Consider the following 27,426-nt stretch of genomic DNA (forward strand, 5'->3'; position numbering starts at 1 on the left):
AAGAGAAAGAGAGAGGAGTGAAGGCAGAGAGAGAGAGAAAGAGAGAAAGAATGCAGTAGTCCCACAGGCAGAGGCAGCATGAAAGACTCTCCCCTCGTCTTTCAAGTCTGAAATCATCAATTAAAACATTCAAGAGAAGAAAATGAATTTGATTTCCACGATCCAAGCCAGCAAGAAGTGTGACAAACTCCAGGCCACTACAAAGCATTGGCCAAAGCAGGTAGTATGGAGGATGTTAGCAATCATGAAAAGTGAATTAATGAGTGTCCTGGATAGACGGGGCTAGCGGAAATGAGTTGGTTAGTGGCGTGCGGTGTCAGCTGGCGTTCAAACTGCAAACGTGTCAGTTGATGTTGTGGAGGCATCACCTACCTACTGCGCCAAAAATCTCCGTCGCGTACGAAATAAAATCTAACGACCACAAGCAAAACAAAACAAAAGGGAGGAGAAAAATTAGGAAATTAAATGAACATACCATGCATTATTATTATCAGAACACACTATGGCTGTGGTGGGGTGAAAAACATTCATAGAATTCCTTTTTACAACCCTCCTTTTGCTGGACTCCACATGGTCTGCTCTGTAATAGACTTGTGTGAGAACTGGTGAGTGGGCCAAACCATTGAGGCAGATTAGTGGTGGGGTTGTGGTTTGTAGGTGAGGGTGATGTAACAAATCATAGGAGCACAGCTTTGGACTTCGTAGTGTATACTGGTTTTTGCAATTCAGTTACAATAATTGATACATTAAAGGGAAATTTCACCACTTTTGAAACTCAAACTTGTACCGGTACCCCCTGTATATATAGCCATGCTATTGTTATTTTACTGCTGCTCTTTAATTATTTGTTAAGGGCTTGTAAGTAAGCACTTCACTGTAAGATCTTCTTCACCTGTTGTATTCAGCACATGTGACAAATAACATTGATTTGATATTGAGGATGAATATTACGTTGAAAAGTGGTGAAATGTCCCTTTAAGTGACCAGGACAAAGGAAAACCAGCAGCAATGCAGAACAGGAAGGCCTAATTTGTGCCTCCCAGGATTACGTGTGTGGCAGTGGCAGGGAGCAAATGCAGGTAGGGAGTTGACAGGACAGAGGCGCATGGAGTGAGAGCAGCTTACCCTGAACTCTCTGCAGCTTGGTGCGTCCAAAAGCCATGGGCAGGTTAAGCGGGATGTAGTGCTCGTGGTTACACACCGTCATGAGGAAGTCAAACTTCATCTCGGTCAAGACCTGTCGGTCAACAAAGAACTCCAGTATTACAAAACGAGATTAAACAAACAAGATATTCTTTTCTCATCCTAAAAATAAAAAAAGATTAGAGGATTTCCATCGACATTTCCATAAAATGTTATGTTGATTTTAATCAGTTAGTCAAATACGCTGAAGCATATATTTGACTACCAGTGTCACAAACACCACATGTACTGTCAACAGAGGCCTGTATACAGGGCTGTGTTGTTGTTCCACTGTTGCATTAAGAATACATAATCAGACATGGTAGAGAAGAGGGGTTGTTGCTATTGTCCAGTACCTTGGGGTCTTTAAGGGTGAAGCCACACATGTAGTCGTTGATCAGGCTGAAGCCAAAGCCTCTGTTCATGAAGGTGAGACAGCGCTGTGGAAGGGGACCACAGATTAGGAGGACTAACCAAGACCAGGACTAACCAACTAAGCACACCAAGACCATCTTTCATATACAGTGCTTGACTTGCAGTACGCGGAGTTCAGCACACATTACCGTTGCGATAATGTATTTGGTATTATTTCTGTCCTGTGTGGTTCAGGTAATGTATGGGGGCCTGTAGTGTATGGGGGCCTGACCTTGATGAAGCCAGCCAGGCTGAGGTTGACACAACGGGCCTCCTCTGGAATCTCAACATGGCGGATGGTGATGTGAGGCATGATGGACAGTAGTAGGGACTGTAGGGCCTGGTGGAAACTGTCTGGAAACCTCTGGGCACGGGGCATCTGGTAAAACATATTCAGTTCATTGAGACCAAAGTAAAAGATATATATATATATATATATATTATTACCAAATAGGAAGTGTGCTCTTCTACTCATTGAGAAACAGGTTTCTTTCCCAACAGAAGGCTGGCTAAACGGTTAAACTCTCTGAAATGTGCACAGCTTGTAACATCCTCAACTTTGCCAGAGAACATTCTATCAATTGTATTATTACTGTGCTCTATTTCAGCAACCTTAGTTTATCTTAGAAGTGCTGCGGTAGAGGTCATAGTCTGGATGTTACTGGGACTGTTTAGAAATGGTTGGCAAGATAAGAGTATGACTAAGAGCCTCCCCATCACCAACTCAACGAAAAGTTTAAAACTTTCCGGAAAAAAAAAAGGAGAACAGAAATACTTGTGTGGGAGTGGAGGCTGGCGGGTTATTTCTGGGAAGGTGTAAGTGTGGTGTGTGTGTGTGTGTGTGTGTGGTGCACAAGAGACACAAGCATGTCGAATGAAGAAGAATGTGTTGCCACATTTCCACGGTGAGGAAAGAGAGACTGAACTGAAACGCCCTGGCACTCGACAGAGAAATATTTGCATGTACTAGACAGAGAACTCTCGAATCTTCGTGACCACACTTGAGGGCGTGCCGGTGACAGCTGGGCGTGTGCCTGCGTGTACACTGCACTTCATGGGGGACACAAGATAAACCCTTCATCAGAGTAGAACATTTGCCGACCTTGATCCTGTTGCCCTCCTGCAGGTACTGGACCATGGACTTGGCCATGGTCTCGAAGAAGAACCAGGAATACTAGAAAAGAGGATGAGAGACAGAAGACGTTGGAACTACTCCTCAATTGTGAAGCATTTAGAATGCGTCCAAATTCGACCACCATGTTCCCTATAGAGTGCACTACTTTTGACCAGAGCCCCGGTCAAAACTAGTGCACTATAAATGGAACGCGATGCCATTTGGGACGGACACTTACTAAGAGAGATCATATCAACAGTCTGGCGAAAGTTAAAACACCACTGGGCTCTGTAATATGGGCTTAGTGTCCAATAATCCTGGGTATAATGATAATAGATAGAAAATTGCATTTGAAAAGGTTTGTCAAAACATTTTTAGTGGTGGTGACATAATAATGTTGGGAATTCTCATTCAAAGAACAAGTGTCTGGTGCCACCTGCTGGTCAGTATGGGAATCGCAATTATCTGATCGAGCATGCACGCTGCCTTGCGCACACACACATACGTTTTACTATCCTTATGGGGAACTAACACTTATTTCCATTCAAAATCCTATTTGTTCTAACCCCTAACCTTAATTCTAAACCTTACCTTAACTCCTAAGATTATTATAGCCGTTTTCCTTGTGGAGAATTTTGGGGGATTTCCAAGTACCCACGCACGCCCACACACAGGCCCACACACACACACACAGGCCCACACACACACACACACAGGCCCACACACACACACACGTTTTACTATCCTTATAGGGAACTCAAGTTTATTTCCATTCAAAATCCTTTTTTCCCTAACCCCTAACCTTAATCCTAACCCTAATTGTAATCCTAACCTTTAAGTTTATAATAGCAATTGTCCTTGTGGGGACCTGGGAAATGTCCCCACGACGGAGAATTTGGGGGGTTTCCGGTAACACACACACACACACACACACACACACACACACACACCCCTTGAGCAGCTTGTTGCTGGTGTTGAAGTCCGCTGTCTGTTTGAGGATGGCTGTGACGGCGGTGGCCAGTACCTCATGAGTGGTCCCAGAGTTCCCAGCCACTGGGCTGTTGTTCACAAACACATACTGGGGACACAACACAAACACAGCCGTTAATACACAACCTTTACATGACCACTTTTCATGGTCTGAAAAAAATGGATCCAAGTTCAACATTATCCCCAAAAAGAAACGCGTGAACTTTGGAATTACTTTTGACTGAAAATGCATCAGCCATCTTAATAATCCTAGCTAAGGCAAGGACCAGGCCTTGATCCTAGGCTTGATTCTAGTCACTAGTGACTGTCTTGCGTGTGATGCCTGGCGTTATACCTTTAGGAAAGAGCGCAGGTAGTTTTCCAGTCCCTCCTCGTGGCACCGGGAAACGATGTGTATAATCACACTGAAGGAATAGAACATTATCATTGTAAATAATAAATTGTTCTTAACTGGCTTAGTTAAATAAAGGTTAAATAAAAAATACAATTATAATAATTACGTAGCGCAGCAAATATCCATTGAATTCATGTTTCCCCCCCAAAAATGCAGTTGTAACTCACTTTCACAAACCATGACTATGTCTATGTCACTACGTCATGGGGTCAGACCATGATGACGTCACAGGTCAGACTCACCGGGTGGAGTTGACAGCGATTTCGGTGGCCTCTTTGGTTGCTGTGTTGAGGACCTCAAACAGCTGCATCAGCACAGTGGGGAGGAACTTAATAATGACCTTAGTCTCCATGGCATGCAGGCACTGAGAGGGAGGGAGGGAGGGAGGGAGGGAGGGAGGGAGGGAGGGAGGGAGAAAAAGTCAGAGAGAGACAGCAATACAAAACGGCGGTGTAAAATACTCCACAGCAGGAGTGTCTCTCACCTTCAGATACTTGATGAGTTCTGCTGTGTTGCCCTCTGAGGAGGACCTCATCAGCTGGCAGTGCTGGAAGAACTTGTGGAGGTGCAGATCCTACACAGGGAAACACAGGACACAGCTGTCTGATGGCGTGTTTGTCACAACAGCTTGGCCAAGTGGTTTCAATGTTGGCAGGTAGAGGTCATACCTGGGGGTATATTGTTGACGCTACATTGGTCTTCGCTTTGAACAGTGGCTTGTTGTTTTCTACCCATTTTATATCGGGTGCTGACTGTAAGGGCGGCAACACACAAATACAACAATGTGATTGTAGTCGTCTGCTTTTTTCTCTCTCACTAAGGCAATAACTCTTTTCCGCCAAATGTTTTCATGTTTTATATCATTTGTCACTAGAATACAAGCAGGGGATAGCTCTTCCCTGACCCCAAGTGAACAGAGGGTTGTACCTTCTTGGCATCCTGGGTCTTGTCATAGAGGTATCCAGGGGGCAGGGTGGCAGACACGGGCAGCTGTAGCTCGATAGACTGCATCCTGCCGTCCTTCAACAGGGGGGCCCAGGAGTAGCCCACTGTTACAGAGGGAGGGATGAACAGGTAAGGTAATGGAGGAAGATGCACGCACACACACACACACACACACACCGCTCTTAGTCTTACCCAGGGACTCCACTCCCTCTCTCTTCTTGGTGCTGGTCTTGGTACTGATCTCACAGCTGATGTGGTAGAAGGTAAAGAGGATGTGGTGTTTCTCATGGACATGGACCGGCAGCTCAATCTTTACCTGCACAGATAGACACACGATCAACATGGTGTTTTCAAATTCTCATCTCACCTGACCCAAGTAAAAAGTCCTTCTGGAACTGCCATTAGAAATACACCAGAACGAGTCACAAACCTATCATTCTAGATACAACCATACATATTTCTCACTGTCAGAAACAGTACGACGAAGCCAAAGCAAAACGATTCCCATCTTTACAACTAGAGGGCAGCAAGAGTGAGTAGTGGAATGTTCAGCCTGCCTGCACATGTGCTCTGTGTCAGAGGAAATGACACACGGTGAGCCTAGCCAATAACGTTTGCTTCTTTCATGAAACTAATTCCAACCTGGGGTCTAGTATGACTTGGTTGTGTGTCACAACGAATAGTGTGGTCCTTTCCCTTAAAATCTTGTTGAAACAGGGCTCCCCGATGAAGTAACGCGTTACCAAAGCAGCAGTCCAGAGAGATCAGAGCAGTGAAGGGGTCTCGGATGGTGTGTGTGGGGTTCTAATCCTTATGCCATAGACCAGACGGCCCCCAGTCCCAGCCAACGTCTCTGTGTCTGTGACAGTGTCCTGATCTCACCTCTCTCTCTCTCTCTCCCTCCCTCCGGTGGGTATCAGACCAGCCCAGTGTGAGCCAGTCCAGAGCCCCTGCTCTGGGCTAGATTATAGGATTAACGAAGCCCTAATGACTGGACTTTGGCCACTGAGGACTTCAACAGTAACAGTAACAATTGCAGGGAGTAATTGATGTAGCACAGCAAATCAGGGAAAAGGCCAGGTTTATTACGCAAATTGTTCTCTGACCTCGTTGTAAAACTCAGGGCTCTGGTTGTGGTGGAGGACGGCCGCACAGGCACTGGTGGTGAAGAGTGTCTCTCCTGGCTTTCCGTAGATACACTGAAACACACACACACATTATTATTAATCTACTGCTCATCTGCTGATGTTGCATGGGCATGTCAGTGAGTAAGACGACAGCAATCTGTGAGCAATGCGAAATAATTAGACGGAAATGCTGTTTAAAAGAACTGTACGATCACACCTCAAAAACTTGCAACAAAAGCAAACCGCGGCTACGAACAACGGGGAAAACGAGCTTGTTCACCAGTGTACGTTAGTTAGAGGTGAGAATGTAGTACGTAGGGGGTGAGAGTTTAAACGGAACTAAACTTAGTGGAGTGGAGACCCCAGGAGAGGGAAGGAGGGGGCCGGGCTGAGCTGCCCAAACCCGGGCGTGTGAAGTGGCCCTGACCTAGATAGATCCTCTGACCCTGGGCTGGACGGGAAGGCCTTTTGTGGGGTAAGGTACTGAGGGTAAAACTCAATGCTAGTCCAGGCAGAGGTCTAGATAATTGATCCTGACAGGGCGGACACAGTGAGGAGGAGGAGAAGGGGGGGGAGAAGGGTCATTAAATGCAGTAATTACAATGTTGATTCCTTGGGCCATTCGCTAATTGACCAAAGTATGAGAATGTGAAGGAGCCCCTTAGAAAGGACAGAGCTCAAATGAGCAGCTTAGTCTGAAGGGGAATGTTTGATCATTCCTAATTATCAGTACTGTCGCAAAAGGAAACAGAGGACATGCCGAGTGGCGGAGGTCCTTAGAAAGGACAGAGTGAGCAGAGCTCAAATGACCAGCCCCGGTCTAAGAGATAGTTGGCCTCTTTCCAGAGGAGAATACGCTGTTTCAGATCATGTGATTACGGGTTGTGTACCAAGCATGGAAAAAGTAGAGCCTTCAGAACCCTGTTCCCGCGGCAACAACATGCTGAAGTGTGGTCTGATGATTACACAGTGAGGGTGTAGGCCCCGGTCCCTGGCTAGAAGGGCCGACTGGAATCTTCAGTCTTTTCTGCAGTCTGGGCTGAGAGACATCTCTGCTCCTACATTTTAAGCATAGAAGTCCACGGTGCAAAACTAGAGTGCAACACACAACGAGGCAGACGCTCACTATTGGCGGAGCAAAATGAATGAAGCCTTTGGGCTTCGGTGTGTTCATCCTTGATACAGTCGTTTTGAATGCGCTATATGTAATGTCGTCTCCACCTGAAGCGGTTTCTTTGTGTTTTTAATGATTAAATAAATATAGTCATGAATTCATACAGCTCCGGCAACCTACAGCACAGTGTGACATGGGTTATCGCTCCTTCTATTAGAGCCGGTGTAAAGTCCAGGAACTGTGCTAGTTGGTTTCCGCTGTGTGCTAAATGGAGAGGGGTGCTGTGACGTTGGCCCGACCCTGCTGTCTGTAAACACTTTCTTATGCCCGAGAAAAGACTTTGTTCCTAGCCAGACTGTGTGATAGATAATCTCTCTCACAGGTTCTGTGGAAGCCTGTTTGAGTGCAGTGAACAGTGAGGGATTCTGTCTGGTGGAAAAAACTATTCCATGGTCGTCGAATGGAGGTTTCCACCCACAAATATTCGACGTGTGCGGATGTTCCTCAACGAGAGAGAGAGAGAGAGGGAAAAAGAGAGGGAAAAGAGAGAGCGAGGGAGAAAGAGAGCGTGAGAGAGAGGGAAAAAGAGAGAAAAAGAAAGAGAGAGAGAAAGAGAGAGCACGAGATAAAGAGAGTGAGAAAGAAAGAAGGGGAGAGAGAGAGAGAGAGAGGAGAGAGAGCTCTCATTATCTCCCCTTGCCAGCTGTAATAACTGGCTAAGCTTCAGTAAGAGGCCTTTTCTCTCCTCCGCGACTCCACTGTAGTTTAACTTGAACTTTGTCAACTCCTGGGGATCCCAGTCATTTTCAGTAGATCAGACGTTACAGTATCATCCAAACGCTCACCTTTAGAGGGGCCGCGCCTTCTTCGTCAGAGTCTCTGAACTGTACACACACCGCTACGTTTCTTGCCTGGAAAGATAAAAGACACTTCAGTCAATGCAATAACTCAACCCAGGAAGGACGACAGTCGGTGAGTGATAATGTGAGCTGTAAACCCAATGAACTCAATGTGTACTGAACAAAAATATAAACGCAACATGCAACAATTTCAACGGTTTTATTGAGTTACAGTTCATATAAGGAAATCAGTCAATTGAAATAAATAAATTAGGCCCTGATCTATTGATTTCACATGACTGGGCAGGGGCGCAGCCATGGGTGGGCCTGGGAGGGCATAGGGCCCCCTACTTGGGAGCCAGGCCCGGCCAATCAGAATTTGTACAAAATCCCCACAAAAGGGCTTTATTACAGACAGAAATACTCCTCAGTTTCATCAGCTGTCTGGGTGGCTGGTCTCACACAATCCCGCAGGTGAAGAAGCCGGATGTGGAAGTCCTGGGATGGCGTGGTTACACGTGGTCTGCGGTTGTGAGCCCGGTTGGACATACTGCCAAATTCTTTAAAATGACGTTGGAGGCGACTTATGGTAGAGAAATTAACATTAAATTCTCTGGCAAAAGCTCTGGTCAGCATGCCAATTGCACGTCCCCTTCAAGACTTGAGACATCTGTGGCATTGTTTAGTGTGACAAAACTGCACATTTTAGAGTGGCCTTTTATTATCCCCAGCACAAGGTGCACCTGTGTAATGATCATGCTGTTTAATCAGCTTCTTGATATGCCACACCTTGTCACGTGGAATGACGCTGTTGAGACGAAGCAGGTACGGGGAGTAAAACATTGAATTATAACGGACAGAGACGAGACAGGAACAGCGTCAGAAACAAATACAAAGACAAAAACAATACAACGCAGCAGCGGGGAACAGAGCTGGGGAACTGACAAATATAGGGGAGGAAATAAACAGGTGATGAATGAGTCCAGGTGAGTCCAATATCACTGACGCAAGTGACGAGGCAGGGCAGGTGTGAGTAATGGATGGCAGGAGCGTGTGATGCAGGGTAATCTGGCGCCCTCAAGCGCCAGGGGAAGGGAAGAGCGGGAGCAGACGTGACACACCTGTCAGGCGGATGGATTATCTTGGCAAAGGAGAAACGCTCACTAACAGGGACGTAAACAAATTTGTGCACAACATTTGAGAGAAACTCGTTTTTTGTGCGTATGGAACATTTCTGGGACCTTTAAATCAGCTCATGAGACATGGGACCAACCCTTTACATGTTGCGTTGTTGTTATTTACACACACATTTGTTACTTGCACACACATCTCCCTCCCTCCTTTCCCCCACCTTTGCGAAGGTCTTCTGGTTGTCGTACTTCAGCTGCAGGGGATAGACATACAGGTGGTTCTTGTAGACAGTGAAGGGGTAGTTGTACTTGGCCTCCTCAGGGAGGAACTCCTCCATCTCCACTGAGACCCTCTCACACTTCTCCTCAAAGGGCTTGACTGGGATGTACGACGAGGTCACCGTGTCTGAGGGAGAACAGTGACACTATCAACCAATGAAATGGGTTATATGGCGCCATTGCCAGTCGACCGTTCAATATTATTCAGTCAGATGTAAACAGCGGACGAGGGAAAATAGGGGAAACTACCCACTTGAGAAGTCCGGAGGCACACACTCGATGGTGACATTCAGCTGTCCAGGGATAGTCTGCAGCTTGCTCTTCTCTGGCCTGTAGGGGTGAACGTGTATGAAACAGTCATAACACTATAAGTATGTACGCCTGCAGTGCCAACAGACACTCGGATGCCGACTAACATGTACGTAGTACAGCAAGCACACCAAACCACCTATACTGTACACTCTTAGAAAAAAAGGGTTCCAAAAGGGTTCTTCGGCTGTCACAATAGGAGAACCCTTTTTGGCTACAGGTAGAACCCTTTTGGGTTTCATGTAGAACCCTCTGTAGAAAAGGTTCTACCTGCAACCAAAAAGGGTTATTCAAAAGGTTCTCCTATGGGGACAGCTGAATAACCCGTTAAGGTTCTAGATAGCACCTTTTTTTCTAAGAGTGTACAGTCACAACCATCACATGTCTTATTGATGACTCACTTCCTGATATCAGCCAGCATCTTGATGAGGTCATCGGTGGAGATCTTGCTGCTGTCCTGGCGATAGAGAGGAGAGAACTTCCCGTCCATGTCCAGACTGCCCTGGGCATCTTTAAACACTTGCCTGGTCCAACAGAGACAGGATCATGTTCACGTGTAAGGAGGATGTACATAGTAAAATGCAGGTGAATATTCAAACGAAGACACCTGAGGTCGCAAATAAATCATCACCGCACTGCCAGTAAACCGTATTTCCCAAACAGTCAGTGAATTATTCCACAGTTTTCCATCTGATGTGTATGAGAGCTGTGTCTTACTTGGCAGCCCAGGCGAAGGGCATCCTGTACTGGCCCAGGCGCTGACACGTCTGCTTGGCAGCCTTCAGCACCTTCTGGGCTGTCTGGAGGGGAACACACACGTGTAGAATGAGTCAGATGTAACAGTAACAGGTTAATGAAAAGGTAATCACGTGATGTATAACAGTGGCACAGCTCCTCAAACAACCATGATGGAAACAAGACCAAAATAGGCAAAACATGGGAGGCAATTCAGTTGAAAAAAAAGTTAAACACGACACTTTAACATGACATAATACACACAACCCAGACAGACACTCTACTAAAACTTTTAAACAGTGGTTTTGGGGGGGGTTATGCTTGTCCTGTGCCTGACTCATGGTCTATTAATAGCAATAGAAGTAAGTGTTGGTAGAAGACCTTGTTGATGTCTGAAGGGACACACACACACACACACCTTGTTGATGTCTGAAGTCTTGATGTAGGGCTCAGCACAGTGTGTAATGCCGTTCTGTAGGACCTTCTCCACTCTGGCCACCAGGAAAATATCAGCATGGGGGTTGGTCACTGAGAAGATACCCTGGAGGAGAGATGAGGAAGACAGGAAAGATGGAGTAGAAGAACAATGGAGGGATGAGGAAGAAAGATGGAGAAGACTGATGAAGGAAAAATGACTGAGACTGCTAGGCCTAATGACTGCTGCTCTTTAATTATTTGTTACTTTTTATGTATCTATTTTTTTACTTAACACTTATTTTTCATAAAACTTCATCGTTGGATAAGTACGCATTTCACTGTAAGGTCTACACCTGTTGTATCCGGCGCATGTGACAAATAAAAAATGATTTGATTGATTTGAACTTTGCCATTTATTGTTTTTCTGTTTGAAACTGCTATTAGGACTTCAGTAGCTCCTAGTCATTGTATGAGGGAGAGTTTATCAACTGTCTCCTGGACAGGGCCTGCAGCTGGGAAGTGGTTGGCTGTCTGTTAGTGGCTGAAGTTATACAGGAAACCCAAACAGAGCTGGAACTATTTTTGGGTCAGTGAGATGAAGCCAACCGTGGCTCTTACACAGAGCGTCACCCACACACACACACGCAAAAACATGTTCTTCTGTGAGTGGCAGCAAAGTAAGAATGGAGTTCGTGACACATTTGGAACACATTAAAAACACATCAGCTTCGACATAATCCGGACGACAAGTTGCATTACGTTGCTCTCGCAAGGGGTCTAGCTAAAGATTCTGCTACCAGAAACAGATTTACATGGGAGATACCCATGTAAATCACAATATAAAGCTGGCACTGAGTGAGATGGAGGGGAGCCTGCTAGCGCCCGTACTAGTGAGACACACCCTGACTTCAGTTGTGCAGTAGAAAGATGAGGACAGGCTGTCCTTGGACTACACCCAAACAGCACCTCAATTACACTGTGATCTGCTGGTGTCCAAGTCTATAATCAGACAGTAATCATAGAGGAAGGCCATTATCTATTTCTCTGTGCCCTGGTGGACATTGCTAGGTTCACACACAGCAAGAGCTTACTTTTTTTTTTTTAAACCTTTATTTAACTAGGCAAGTCAGTTAAGAACAAATTCTTACTTACAATGACGGCCTACCAGGGAACAGTGGGTTAACTGCTTTGTTCAGGGGCAGAACGACAGATTTTTACCTTGTCAGCTCAGGGATTCGATCCGGCAACCTTTCGGTTATTGGCCCAACGCCCACTAGGCTACCTGCCACCCCAAATCAAGTTCTGTTTTTTTGTGTCAACAAGAGTGAGAATGACCAATGTCTTGATTGATTCTATTCTGTTTGATACTCTCCGTTTCCACTCTGTTCTTCGCTCTGTTTCTGGGTCCAGATATTTTATTACAGAGTATTTCCATTCCACCTCACAGGACTTTCTGCGTCCAGAGAGAGGGAGAGCTCTGTCGTGTTTCCATGTTGTCTGGGGATGGGAGGTGCAGCACTGTAGGCAGTGGGGTATGGCGCTGTCTCCAACAGAACATTTTAAAAACCCTCCTCTTGTCCACAGAGAAAACATTTCGCTGTTTTAAAGTTTTGCCGTTGGGCGGCTAGAAAATGCTACAGTTTTAAAAGCTAGTTTCCTGCAATTCTACACATTTTGCAATGAGGCTGAGAGCAAATGAGCAGTTTTAAAGCAAATTTCCTACAATTATACACATTTTGCAATGGGGCCGAGAGAAAATGTGCAGTTTTAAAGCTAATCATACACATTTTTCCATTTGCTTTTGCCGTGTTCTTATGCTATCTGAGTGACTCAAACGTTATAACAAAATCAACGCGGGCCCCATGTCAAGACATTTTTTGTATTTTAGATTCTCCCTGACCGTCTTTTATTTTGGGGTGATTGTTAGTTCTCAAAGATGATCTTATTAAAAAATATATTTCTCCATTCTCGTTTTCTACATACTTTATGTCTGGTTTTAGTCGTTTAAGTTCATACTGACAGGGGCATTTGTCTACAAGCTAGCTAGCTAATTACCTTAGAGGTTTCCCCGGACGATCTGACGTTGTAACGCCTCACTTTGATCTTAAAAGCGCGTCACCCTGCACCACTGCTAAATAAATATAGGGGAAACTGTGATTTACTGCTGGGTACCACCGCTACTGAGGCTGGGTCATCCTGTAACAGTAAATGAGACCAGCAGCAGTTTGTGTGTGCGTGCGCGGGTGTGTTGGGTCATCACACCGGCTGCAGGAGTTAACACTGCACGCTACAGCTAGCACCCAAGAGAAACACACACCATGCTGAAACTGGACTGTTCTTTTCAAGTCGACTGGCTTCAAACAGTTTAGCAAAACAGTGAGAGTCAGGCAAGGGAAGGGTGGATTTCCCTGCTACTAGAGCAACTTTGATATTGCAGTTTGATATTGCAGTTAGCCTTTGAAGCGGCAATACTAGCTATATACAGTGGGGGGGAAAAGTATTTGATCCCCTGCTGATTTTGTACGTTTGCCCACTTACAAAGAAATGATCAGTCTATAATTGTAATAATAGGTTTATTTGAACAGTGAGAGACAGAATAACAACAACAAAAAATCCCGAAAAAACCATGTCAAAAATGTTATAAAATGATTAGCATTTTAATGAGGGAAATAAGTATTTGACCCCTCTGCAAAACATGACTTAGTACTTGGTGGCAAAACCCTTGTTGGCAATCACAGAGGTCAGACGTTTCTTGTAGTTGGCCACCAGGTTTGCACACATCTCAGGAGGGATTTTGTTCCACTCCTCTTTGCAGATCTTCTCCAAGTCATTAAGGTTTCGAGGCTGACGTTTGGCAACTCGAACCTTCAGCTCCCTCCACAGATTTTCTATGGGATTAAGGTCTGGAGACTGACTAGGCCACTCCAGGACCTTAATGTGCTTCTTCTTGAGCCACTCCTTTGTTGCCTTGGCCATGTGTTTTGGGTCATTGTCATGCTGGAATACCCATCCACGACCCATTTTCAATGCCCTGGCTGAGGGAAGGAGGTTCTCACCCAAGATTTGACGGTACATGGCCCAGTCCATCGTCCCTTTGATGCAGTGAAGTTGTCCTGTCCCCTTAGCAGAAAAACACCCCCAAAGCATAATGTTTCCACCTCCATGTTTGACGGTGGAGATGGTGTTCTTGGGGTCATAGGCAGCATTCCTCCTCCTCCAAACACGGCGAGTTGAGTTGATGTCAAAGAGCTCCATTTTGGTCTCATCTGACCACAACACTTTCACCAGTTGTCCTCTGAGTCATTCAGATGTTCATTGGCCAACTTCAGACGGGCATGTATATGTATTCTTGAGCAGGGGGACCTTGCGGGTGCTGCAGGATTTCAGTCCTTCACGGCGTAGTGTGTTACCAATTGTTTTCTTGGTGACTATGGTCCCAGCTGCCTTGAGATCATTGACAAGATCATCCCGTGTAGTTCTGGGCTGATTCCTCACCGTTCTCATGATCATTGAACTCCACGAGGTGAGATCTTGCATGGAGCCCCAGGCCGAGGGATATTGACAGTTCTTTTGTGTTCTTCCATTTGCGAATAATCGCACCAAATGTTGTCACCTTCTCAACAAGATGCTTGGCGATGGTCTTGTAGCCCATTCCTGCCTTGTGTAGGTCTACAATCTTGTCCCTGACATCCTTGGAGAGCTCTTTGGTCTTGGCCATGGTGGAGAGTTTGGAATCTGATTGATTGATTGCTTCTGTGGACAGGTGTCTTTTTTATAGGTAACAAGCTGCGGTTAGGAGCAGTCCCTTTAAGAGTGTGCTCCTAATCTCAGCTCGTTACCTGTATAAAAGACACCTGGGAGCCAGAAATCTTTCTGATTGAGAGGGGGTCAAATACTTATTTCCCTCATTAAAATGCAAATCAATTTATAACATTTTTGACATGCGTTTTTCTCTATATTTTTGTTGTTATTCTGTCTCTCACTGTTCAAATAAACCTACCATTACAATTATAGACCGATCCTTTCTTTGTTAGTGGGCAAACGTACAAAATCAGCAGGGGATCAAATACTTTTTTCCCCCACTGTACAATACATATAGATTAAAGTGAACATATTTCATAGCTGCTGTTCTCGTTTACCCAATTACTGTATAATGAGGAGTTAAGGTTAAGGAGATACACTTTGAAGCGTTGAGATATTCAACAGATTATTAACACGAAAATCCTCTGGTCCAAATCCTACAGCGTTGCATGGTAGTACTGGCCGTAGCACTGGATGGTGGAGTTATGTCGTGTGTTTACGACCACGCGGAAAACAGGCTCAGTAAACAGCGTAGCATCAGCCTGAATCTCAACGAGCTTTGAATAAAGAGGGGAAATCAACTGAATCATTCGGACTATGTCCTGGTTCATAGTAGCGCCAGCAGAATCCCCCAGACACCAGAGGTAGTCCAGTGAAATCAGGAAGAATCAGTCAATTGCTCTCTCTCACACACACACACGCTGCATTGTGGGTAAATGCATGGATGTGCAGTATTGTGGCACCGCATCGACTAGGGTGTAAGACGAGAGGACAGCCACTGTTGAGCAGCACCGCTGACGACAACGCCTTGCAATCCCCGACGGGAGTGGCTCATCTCTGGGTGTCTAATGCCTGCTGACCGGTTCGTTGTGGGTCATCAGAAAAAAAAAAACGCATTTACAAACAAAACTCAAGCCATCTTCACATCCCTGTCCTAACCAACTGATCATCTTAAGCAATCATGTCAAATAAGGGAGAGACTTAGTTTGTAATCTTAGGATTCAGTGATGCCGCCATCATTTCTACAGATACACAAGCACGATTTTGTCTGCGTGTGTGTAAACAAACACAACACAACACACAGAACATACTATATATGTCAGTTAAGGTCACTATGGTCCTACCTGAGTGGGGTATTGCAGCAGAGACTCAGCCACCCTTTGTAGAACGGGAAGACCATTCCCTTTCCCTGCATCCCCGTTCACTCCTCCATTCACCCCTCCTCCTCCTCCTCCTCCTCCTCCTCCTCCTCCCTCTGATGTAGGGGAGAGTGGAGAGGTGTCGGTCAGCATCTCTCGTACACAGGGAGGGTTGAGGTCCACGTGGAAGTCAGAAGAGATCTTACAGCTCTTAGACACGTCAAACAGGGCCAAGCTGATGAAGAACGGCTCCACCTGGATAACAGAGAGAAGAGAGAGCGTGCGTATGTGCGTGTTTACGAGGTACAAACAAAAGAGAGTGTGTGTGTATACGAATGTATTTCCACTGCAGACATAAGGATATTAGCTTGAATGATGGCAACCCCACTCCTTCCAGGAACCATGACGCCTATGTGAGTTTGAGTGCAACGAGGTCCCTCCATATAAATCTCGGCCAACCTCCCTTATTCCCCTCCCCAGACCCTATAAATGCTCTAGTGGGAATGTAGTTATTTATCACGGGGTTTTATGTCTACAATAATCCACTCTGAAGGAGGGAGAGAGGGAGGACTCAGTAGTGTGTTCTATACTGCTGGCTCATGCCAAAGAGGCTCTGCATTCGTCTCACACTCCAAACAGGAAGCTAACTTCCTTCATCAGGGAATCTGAATGTGGATAATGACTTAGGTCTCTATACAGCAATTTGGGAATCTATCTTGAGGTATTTCAAACGTGCAATATTTTTGGAAAAAACATAACTCCCGGAAATTTTAACCATAATTCTTTATACTTAAAAGATCAAAAAGTGATCTGAAAATAAGTTGAATATACAACATAAACACAAATTCTGAAGTCGTTTTTGGATCTGTTGTGCCCTGTTGTACGTTACTCCTATAGGGCTTACGTTGGAGCAGAAGGATAGGGTGTGTGTGTGTGTGAGCTTACGTTGGTGAGGACCCCGTCCCCCCTCTCGTTGGCACAGCCCTGCAGGCTGAAGGTGAGGTCATGGCAGCTGACGGCGATGCGCCGGCCAAAACGCTCCTCAAACGGCTTCACATCAGGCTCTATACCCGAGAAGTCCAACCTCTGGAGAGAGGAGGGGTGAGTGGAGACGTGGGGGGAGGGAGGAGGAGAGGAAAGAGGTGGGAGCAGAGGGAGGTGGTGGGAGGGATGGGTGAGGAGAGGAGGGAGGGAAAAAGATGGAGAGAGGGGAAGGAGGAAGAGGGGGAAAGGAGAGTGGAGGAGAGAGGTGGAAGAGGAAGGAGGGGAGAAAAGGGAGGTGGGAGGTGGAGGAAGTAAAGAGGGAGGAGAGGGAGGTCAGGAAGAAAGATGAAGGAGAGAGGAGGGAACGGTGGTTAGCTTCTGGCACCCATCCCCATGGAAACATACAATATGCAAACACAGACATTCTCTAACTGAGAGGTTCACTCGATGCCAGTTGAGCCAGCAGCCCTGGGACTGCCCAGACAGACAGGGTATATCATGCATCGATACACCTATACACTGCATACTACAAGCCTGATCTAATAGACTTAAACAACATTAACAAACATATTGGGAATGAATAGAGTAAAACACAGACGGTTCTAACCTGTGTTTCAGGGTCCAGGGAGAAAAGCTTTTGTCTCCCCTCGTTCCTGTTCATTTTATTGAGCTGGTCTGTTTCCCTGGCATACTGCCGAGAGAGAAAGGAGAAAAACAGACAAAGAACAGCCTCAGGTCACAGTGAGATCTCCATCCTCCCTCTCTCCTCTCACACTATCCAATCCATCCATCCATCTCCAGAGAGAGACAGTAGAGTTAACCAGGAAGAGGAGCGCTGGGACATCTCAGACCAGACAGCTCTCTCTGTTCTCCTTGTGCTGTTCTGGGTTTATAGGCACATTCAAGCAGTTGAGGTGGTCTCTATGGGATAAGCATCAGCTTCATCCCAAATGGCACCCTGTTCCCTCTAACGTGCACTACTTTTGCCATGGGCCCATAGGGCTCTGGGCAAAAGTAGTGCACAATATAGGGATTAGGGTGCCATTAGGGCCGCAGACATTTTGTTTCTCTAACTGACTAGAAACACATTGCTTATCAATAATCTATCTGCTAGAACCTAAAAAGTGTTCTTCAGCTATCGTCCATAGGAGAACCCTCCTACATGGAACCCAAAATGGCTATACCTGGAACCAAAAAGGGTTCTCTTATGGCAACACTCGAAGAACCCTTTTTTGAATAAAACTTTCCTTTCTCTCCGATCGAAACAGGATACGCTCTGTCTGAATGACCCTATTAAAACCTCTCCACCATGTGGCTAGAATCACTACCACGTGTGTGTGTGTGTGAGTGTGAGGAATATCCACACTGCTAGAATAAAGCACCGCTGCTAATGAGGCCAGAGGTGAAGAGAGCAAGTCAGACTAAAACGTACTGCCAACATCTACCAGGCTGGATCAATCAGCAACGGGGTTTACACACTACGCGTAAGAGTGGAGCGCACAGACGGCTACATTACGTATCAGATGCTTAGTAAAACCTTTCAAAAATGAACAGTAAGCCTACTTTATGGGATTCCTCTGCAGTGTGTGATTGATGTTGATAACAGTAACACCATGCCCAAACCGCGTGTGCCATCGTGCGCAAATTGATTTTGTCCCCCCACACCAAACGTGATCACGACACGCAGGTTGAAATATCAAAACAAACTCTGAACCAATTATATTAATTTGGGGACAGGTCGAAAAGCATTAAACATTTATGGCAATTTAGCTAGCTAGTTTGCAGTTACAAGCTAATTTGTCCTATTTAGCTAGCTAGCTTGCTGTTCCTAGCTAATTTGTCCTATTTAGCTAGCTAGCTTGCTGTTGCTAGCTAATTTGTCCTGGGATATAAATATTGAGTTGTTATTTTACCTGAAATGCACAAGGTCCTCTACTCCGACAATTAATCCACACATAAAACAGTCAACTGAATCGTTTCTAGTCATCTCTCCTCCTTCCATGCTTCTTTTTTTCTTTGGACTTTATATGGCGATTGGCAACGAACTTTCATAATAAGGTGTATTACCATAACCGACCTCAGTTCATTTTTCAATCACCCACGTGGGCACATGTTCCTAAAAAACAATGAGAAGATAGCACGTGGGTAAATGCTTCCAAAAACCAATGTGGGGATGGGAGAGGCAGGACTTGCAGCGCGTTCTGCGTCACAAATGGAATCAACTTCTATTTTAGCGCCTGGCAACGCAGACGCTTGTTGGCGCCCGCGAGCAGTGTGGGTGCAATGATTGAAAAACATGTATGTGTACATTTATTTTGCAACACTCACGCACGCGACACGACCGGTGTGGTCAGCATGTAACAGCATTACCTTGATGAGTTCAGGGTGAAGGCTCCTCCCCAGACTCTCCAATAGGCTCTCTCCTTTCCCCTGGCTGCTGCTGTCCTCATCTGATTGGACGAGAGAGGAGTCAGTGAAAAAGAGTACTGACCATAGAGCCTCATGTATGATTGGGATGAGTATAACAGCATCTGATATTAGAGCACCTTTTCCTTGATATCTGAGTTGTGTACTTGGATGTTCATCTGCACAAAGCTACTGGATGATTCTACTCAGTGGTGGAAAAAGTACCCCAATTTTCATTCTTGAGTAAAAGTAAAGATACCTTAAAAGAAAATGACTCAAGTAAAAGTCACCCAGTAAAATACTACTTGAGTAAAAGTCAAAAAGTATTTGGTTTTAAATGTACGTAAGTATCAAAAGTAAAAGTATAAATCATTTAAAATGTCTTATATTAAGCAAAGCAGACGACACAATTTTCCTGTTATTTTAATTTAAGGATAGCCAGGGTCACAGTTCAACACTCAGACATAATTTACAAATAAAGCATTTGTGTTTAGTGAGTCTGCCAGATCAGAGGCAGTAGGGATGACCAGGGATGTACCCTTAATAAGTGTGTGAATTAGACCATTTTCCTGTCCTACTAAGCATTCCAAACGTAACGAGTACATTTGGGTGTCAGGGAAAATGTAAGGAGTAAAAAGTACATTATTTTCTTTAGGGATGCAGTGGAGTAAAAGTAAAAGTTGTCAAAAAATATAAATAGTAAAGTACAGATACCCCCAATAAACTACTTAAGTAGTACTTAAAAGTATTTTTACTTAAGTACTTTACACCACTGATTCTACTTCATGAGCTTTTCCTACTAACTCTGCTGCGTGTCTGACTTCATTCAGTGTGCTGCAGGGGGAACTGGCGACCAGCCAGGCTAACTGACTCCCACAGCTTTCTGCTGTATTAGCCAAATCTCTCAGTATCTCAGAGGCATATGAGAACTTACTGTACTTGTTTTTAGAGGGACATTTGAGGAGAGAGGGTCTACCCTTATGAGAAAATGAATGTCCCCAACTGTCAATTGCTCGGAGGCTGTGCACACAGGCAAACATGCAGACACACACACTCGTGCGCGCAAAAACGCACAGACAGACACCTATGCATGCAAAGACACGTGACCGATTCCAGTGAAGTTTGAAATGGGAACTAAATTCTAGAGGCAGATACCAGTGAAACTAGCAATACAATGCTGCCTTGCTGACCAACTGTTGTGTATCATCCTGTAATTGACTATTTAGGCTTTTCAGTGTGCGTTTACAGGTTACGGGAAAGGATTTGAAACTCTTAGAGGAGAAGACTGTGTTGAAAGACAGGTGCAACTTTTCTTTGGAAAAAATGGCAGGAGTGGAGTAGCTAAATACAGTTTTTTACAATCACTTTGGCACAAATTTCAGAACCTTCATGTCACTTTTCAAAACTCTAGACACAATACGCACAACCGATGATCAAAATTCACATTTTTCAAAACTCTAACACTTTTTCCAATTGCTTGGATACAATACACATAAAGCTAAAATCACCTGTTCAAAATGACACAACTTAACATCAAAGTACTACCATTTCAAAATTCAATTCACACATTACATCTGAGATGACTGTCTATTAACTTCATTACAATGATCTAACTATCAATTGATACAACTGCTCAAAATGATAAGTAAATGTTTCCGTTTTATGGAAACTGATGAACAATATTCCATGTTTAGATCACGAAAGTTTCAGGATAACGAGATCCATTGACACCAATTACCGTGGAACATGAACCAATTGGACTACATTATCTATGGATGTTATATTTCATCATAATTCTTTATCAGACACTGTTTCTATGGTCCAATGTACCACTTTTCCAGACCATTTTCAGATTTGACATTACTGTACACTCACCGGCCACTTTATTAGGTACACCTATCTAGTACTGGGTAGGACTCCCATTTGCCTACACAACAGCCTGAATTATTCATGGTGTTGTACGTTAAGAGATGCCCTTCTGCACACCACTGTTTTAAACGGCCTTTCTGTTAGCTTGAATACGTCTGGACATTCTGCTCTGACCTCTCTCATTATTAACAAGGTGTTTTTGCCCACAGAACTGCCGCTCACTGAATGTGTTTTTTTTAATCGCACCATTCTCTGTAAACTCTAGAGACTGAAGTCAGGGCAGCTGTTTCTGAGATGCTGGAACCACCATGTGTGGCACCAACAATCATACCACGGTCAAAGTTGCTTAGATTACGCATCTTACCCGTTCTAATGTTTGGTGGAACAACATCTAAAGCTCTCTACTCTATATACTCTATATATTGAGTTGCAGGCATCCACATGATTCGCTGTTCGAAGGAGCAGGCTATTTGCGTTAACATGCAGGTGTAACTAATAAAGTGGTCGGTGAGTGTTTGTATGCAGGCCCTTGTAATTGCTTTTCCAATACTGCCAACTCGTTACTGATGATTGATTTCACATTGTGGTACGAGTATATAGTGAAATGAGTGGTATCCACCTACAACAACATAGTGATAACATTGGAGCCGGCAGGTGATCCAGGTCACAATAGAGGTCAAGCAGTGGGAGGAGGAAGATGTGGTGGTCAAAGGAATGGCAGGAGACAAGCACCCCTTCTGAGAGGTGGTCGTGGGCCTCGTTTGAGAGATGTGGGGAAACGTGGTAGAGAACAAGGCCACGGACCAAGACAGCGGCAGCAACAGCAAAGAGTGTCCAATGAAATCGGAGCAATCGTTGTAGACCATGTCGTAAATCATGGCATGACAATGACTGAGGCAGCTACAATGATTCAACCAAACCTCAGAAAATCAACCGTGGCCTCAATCATCAGAACTTTCCGCAATGAGAACCGGTAAGTCTTCAGCATGCACTAAACATTAGGCTACTCTCAATTGTCAAATGACTGTACAGTGGTTCGTTATTTAAAAGTTGCAGCGTACTGTAGCACAGCTTGCGTGGTGCCGCAGAATTCTATGGTACGTTATTTAAGTGCCAACCACTGGTACCATTAATGCTAGTTAGTGCTAGTTTGACCACCAGAGGGCATCTTTGAGAAGTATTTGATAACCTTCAAAAGTGGCTGTACTAGAGAATTTAAAACCTTTTTTTGTAAGAACATAGTATATGGGACTGATTTTAAGACATTTTGCTTAATTAATTTGCTTAATATTATGGTGTTTCTATTCCAAGAAAAACTAAAAACCCTCTGGGTTTCCATTAGGATGGAACGGAAAATATGGCGCTGTACAACGTGACGGTCGGGAGTAGGCTACAGTACAGGACTATTTAGCTAAAGAATCCCTGTGTTTTGCGGGCATGCGGGAGACCGGGATTCCATTTCCCAATGGGGAGGAAGGAGTATACTTGTAAATAAGAATTTGTTCTTAACTGACTTGCCTAGTTAAATAAAGGTTACACTAAGAGCATAATATTTCTACACCATAATTGTAGTCTAACCAATACCCAAACAGAGATTCAGTCAAAATAAAAATCTCATTGCTTTATCAAGACCAGTCCCCATGCTTGTCTCAGAGCAGCGTGAAACTGTGCTAAAATAGTTGTATGCTATTGCTTCAAATCCTATTGCTTCTAACTTAAATATGCTCTTTAAATAAAAAATACCTACACCACTTTTAACAGCACATTAATCAACACTAGTGAGACTCATGTCGCCTATGGTAGGACTACAGTATATCGAAAAATATGACGTGACTCTCCAACAATAATTACATACAGAGGACTGGAGGATTCTAAATTAAAGCCAAAAGCCGTCTCACGGGTCTCCCGGTGGCGGCCTGCACGGGTATCTGTTGCAACGCATTTTGCATTGCGATGCGGTGACTTAGACAGCTGCTCCATTGGCGAGCCCCCATCCACAAAGTACCAAAATACAGAAAGGTGTTGGTAAAAGTATAGTTGAAGTCGGAAGTTTACATACACCTTAGCCAAATAAATTTAAACTCAGTTTTTCACAATTCCTGACATATAATCCAAGTAAAAATTGATTTATTTCAGCTTTAATTTCTTTCATCACATTCCCAGTGGGTCAGAAGTTTAAATACACTCAATTAGTATTCGGTAGCATTGCCTTTAAATTGTTTAACTTGGGTCAAACGTTTTGGGTAGCCTTCCACAAGCTTCCCACAATAAGTTGGGTGAATTTTGGCCCATTCCTCCTGACAGAGCTGGTGTAACTGAGTCAGGTTTGTAGGCCTCCTTGCTCGCACAAGCTTTTTCGGTTCTGCCCAAACATTTTCGATAGAATTGAGGTCAGGGCTTTGTGATGGCCACTCCAATACCTTGACTTTGTTGTCTTTAAGCCACAACTTTGGAAGTATGCTTAGGATCATTGTCCATTTGGAAGACCCATTTGCGACCAAGCTTTAACTTCCTGACTGATGTCTTGAGATGTTGCTTCAATATATCCACATAATTTGTTTGTTTCCTGCTGTTTCTCCAGCATCTCAACAAGGTCCTTTGCTGTTGTTCTGCGACTGATTTGCACTTTTCGCACCAAAGTACGTTCATCTCTAGGAGACAGAACGCGTCTCCTTCCTGAGCGTTATGATGTCTGCGTGGTCCCATGGTGTTTATACTTGCGTACTATTGTTTGTACATATGTACATATGAACATGGTACCTTCAGGCGTTTGGAAATTGCTCCCAAGGATGAACCAGACTGCACAAAGTAGATGTCCTAACCGACTTGCCAAAACTATAGTTTGTTAACAAGAAATTTGTGGAGTGGTTGAAAAAGTATTGACACAGCCGGATAAAAAACGTACCCGATTTAATCTGGTTACTACTCCTGCCCAGTAACTAGAATATGCATATAATTATTGGCTTTGGATAGAAAACACCCTAAAGTTTCTAAAACTGTTTGAATGGTGTCTGTGAGTATAACAGAACTCATATGGCAGGCCAAAGCCTGAGAAGATTTCATGCAGGAAGTGGCCTGTCTGAGAAGTAGTGTTTCATCTTGGCTCTTTTTATTGAAGACTGAGGATCTGTGCAATAACGTGACACTTCCTACGGCTCCCATAGGCTCTCAGAGCCCGGGAAAAAGCTGAACGATATCGAGGCAGGCTCTGGCTGAAACACTTTATCGCTTTTGGCAAGTGGTCGCTCAGAGTACTATGGGCTTAGGCGCGTGCCCGAGGCGACCGAATGCTTTCTTTTCTTTTGTCTATTTAGAATTGCGCCATGCTCGCCACCCTTATTTACCCTTTCGGTTAGTGTCTTGAACGCACGAACAAAACGCCGCTGTTTGGATATAACGATGGATTATTTTGGACCAAACCAACATTTGTTATTGAAGTAGAAGTCCTGGGAGTGCATTCTGACGAAGACTGCAAAGGTAATAACATTTTTCTTATAGTAAATCTGACTTTGATGAGTGCTAAACTTGCAGGGTGTCTAAAAAGCTAGCCCTGTGATGCCGGCTATCTACTGAGAATATTGCAAAATGTGCTTTCACCGAAAAGCTATTTTAAAATCGGACATATTGAGTGCATAGAGGAGTTCTGTATCTATAATTCTTAAAATAATTGTTATGCTTTTTGTGAACGTTTATCGTGAGTAATTTAGTAAATTCACCGGCAGTGTTCGGTGGGAATGCTAGTCACATGCTAATGTAAAAAGCTGGTTTTTGATATAAATATGAACTTGATTGAACAAAACATGCATGTATTGTATAACATAATGTCCTAGGGTTGTCATCTGATGAAGATCATCAAAGGTTAGTGCTACATTTAGCTGTGGTTTGGGTTTATGTGACATTATATGCTAGCTTGAAAAATGGGTGTCTGATTATTTCTGGCTGGGTACTCTGCTGACATAATCTAATGTTTTGCTTTCGTTGTAAAGCCTTTTTGAAATCGGACAGTGTGGTTAGATTAACGAGAGTCTTATCTTTAAAATGGTGTAAAATAGTCATATTTTTGAAAAATTGAAGGTTTTGCATTTCTAAGGTTTTTGAATAATGCGCCACGGGATTACACTGGCTGTTGAGCCCATAGAGGTTAAAGACTATCAGAAAGAATTTTGGTACTTATTTATTTTGATCCAAAGCCATGAATGAGTGAGTCACTCAGCTTTATGTAGGTGCCGCTATATCACCGTGCCATCAACTTGATAATATATAATGATATTTTGGAGGTTATTTTGTTTCCAAAAAAACAAAAGTGTGCGATTGTAATCTGAATAAAGGTCAAAATAATATTTGTAAAGGCCAAAACATTTATTTCTGTTTAAAGAGGGTGAGAAATGCTGGGCCAATTGTGCCGCCCTATGGGACTCCCAATCACGGTCGGATGTGATACATAATACATTTTGTGGTATTATTTGTTGTCTTTTCTGGTGGATTAAACTGAAATTGCAACCAATCACGGCCGGTTGTGATACAGCCAACCTAACTTCGAAATACATTTGACGATAGAATTCTCTCCCTACCCTGCTTCTAGGCAAGTCTATTGTCCAGCTACCTGCTAATAGCCATAATGGCGCTGTACAATGTGACCGTGTGTGTTTGAAAGAGTATTTTCCACTAAGCAACAATTTGTTTACCTTCATTAGACAACTTTGTTCCAATATTTCTGCAATTCAGTGATGTTTATTCTCATAGTAATTTGTTATGGGGCCATAACTAAATAAACATTGGCATTTTGAAAGAGTATTTTTATCATTATTTTATTGACGAAAGCATAAAGATGCCATTATTAGTTACATTGTTTTAGTTTTAACGTGCACACTGGCACTAAGAACAGAACAGCGGGAACGTTTCCCTAGTCAGCGCCATTATTTGTGCAATGCCCATGGAAGTGTTGCTTTGTGCTACCCAGTGGGGTAGCCCAGTGCCCCCCTTCCTCCTCCTCCCTTCCCCATGGGCTAGGTCCGTCCCGTGCCCCCTGCCCTCGTGCCTTGAACCTCACGCGCTTTCAGTGGATACAGCTGGAGAACTATATATATATATTGTCCTGCTAATAACAGGGTTAATAATATATCAGTGAGAATATCTAAATGAATAAGAATAATTTTAAATTAATAAGAATAATAAGAATAAACGCTTTGTTTAAAAAATAACAATATTTTGGAGATCATTTTGTTTTCAAATAACATCAAATGAGCAAGAAAAAGGTCATTCTTGAACATGGGGTGAGACATTGTTACTAATTTGTAAATAAAGCCATCTTTTATTTAGAATTGTGTTTCTTTAGAGGGAGAGAAACCAAAATCCTGCAGTCATCTCATGGGTCTCCCAGTCGAGGCCGGCACAGGTATTAAACCAGCATCTGTAGCAACACGGCTTGCACTGCGATTCAGTGTCTTAGACTGCCGCACCACTAAGGCGCTGTACAACGTGACCGGTCGGGAGTGGGCTACATTACAAAATAATCCTAACAAAATAAATAATAAAAACCTTAGTGTAACAACAGTTTTAGTAAGTAATACTGAAGTTGTGCACAATTATCAGATCCTATTTAGGTTTATGTCGCCCATTCATTGTCAGTTAGAGACACAGTAGGACCCGAAAGAATAATCAGTGCTCTAACTCCCCCTTGTGGTGGTCTGGAGCAATGAAGTGGTGACGCAGGGTACCGTACTAAATTACCTCTAAGTACTGCAGCATAATCGCAAAACTTTTAGTGGGGCAACCACTGTATACTGCATGCCGATGTGTACCACAGAGTAGGTGATGTGACTAAATCGGCTCTTACTGTCATTTTCCCTGCAGAATTGAGACTAGGCCAAATATGGGAGGCAGAGGCAAAATTCTGACAGACCAACAAGAGCGGGGGGTGTGGTCAATTTGGTTCGGGCCAGAAATGATATTCGCCTTACAGAAATTCGGCAGCACATCTTGGACACTGACGACATGTTCAACAATGTGGAAGCCATACGTTTGCCGACTATTGCGCGCATGCTGAAAAGGCACCAGGTGTCTCTAAAACAGCTATACCGTGTGCCTTTTGAAAGAAATGCAGACAGAGTGAAGCAACTGAGGACTGAGTATGTTCAGGTATGTTCAGTTTCAAGATGCCTGTTGTGAAAAATTCCCCCAGAATTCTACATCATTGTAATCAGTAATTCTCTTTCCAAAACGTCTTTTTAGAGGGTGA

At 44.0% G+C, this 27,426-nt stretch overlaps 1 protein-coding gene across 5 annotated transcripts in view; it reads right to left on the minus strand.

Annotated features, from left to right (window-relative positions):
* The window catches only part of dock11 (dedicator of cytokinesis 11), a 113,560-nt gene that overhangs the window by 59,444 nt on the left and 26,690 nt on the right, over positions 1-27,426 (minus strand). For 3 of the 5 annotated variants that reach the window (XM_014206849.2, XM_014206848.2, XM_014206853.2), the window contains exons 9-31: positions 19,284-19,363; positions 17,521-17,604; positions 16,875-17,015; positions 15,915-16,184; positions 10,991-11,113; positions 10,555-10,637; positions 10,239-10,361; positions 9,782-9,858; positions 9,471-9,655; positions 8,126-8,191; positions 6,146-6,238; positions 5,232-5,355; positions 5,022-5,143; positions 4,763-4,846; positions 4,579-4,668; positions 4,337-4,458; positions 4,035-4,104; positions 3,663-3,788; positions 2,699-2,770; positions 1,829-1,975; positions 1,539-1,622; positions 1,126-1,237; positions 373-411 (exon numbers count right to left, since the gene is read on the minus strand). In XM_014206849.2, the coding sequence (XP_014062324.2) occupies positions 373-411; positions 1,126-1,237; positions 1,539-1,622; positions 1,829-1,975; positions 2,699-2,770; positions 3,663-3,788; positions 4,035-4,104; positions 4,337-4,458; positions 4,579-4,668; positions 4,763-4,846; positions 5,022-5,143; positions 5,232-5,355; positions 6,146-6,238; positions 8,126-8,191; positions 9,471-9,655; positions 9,782-9,858; positions 10,239-10,361; positions 10,555-10,637; positions 10,991-11,113; positions 15,915-16,184; positions 16,875-17,015; positions 17,521-17,604; positions 19,284-19,363 (2,517 nt within the window). The remainder of the gene's footprint in view (positions 1-372; positions 412-1,125; positions 1,238-1,538; positions 1,623-1,828; positions 1,976-2,698; positions 2,771-3,662; positions 3,789-4,034; positions 4,105-4,336; positions 4,459-4,578; positions 4,669-4,762; positions 4,847-5,021; positions 5,144-5,231; positions 5,356-6,145; positions 6,239-8,125; positions 8,192-9,470; positions 9,656-9,781; positions 9,859-10,238; positions 10,362-10,554; positions 10,638-10,990; positions 11,114-15,914; positions 16,185-16,874; positions 17,016-17,520; positions 17,605-19,283; positions 19,364-27,426) is intronic. The other 2 variants (XM_014206851.2, XM_014206850.2) reach the window with 1 other exon arrangement.

Source organism: Salmo salar, chromosome ssa07 (genome assembly GCF_905237065.1).
Source record: "Salmo salar chromosome ssa07, Ssal_v3.1, whole genome shotgun sequence".
NCBI lineage: Eukaryota > Metazoa > Chordata > Actinopteri > Salmoniformes > Salmonidae > Salmo > Salmo salar.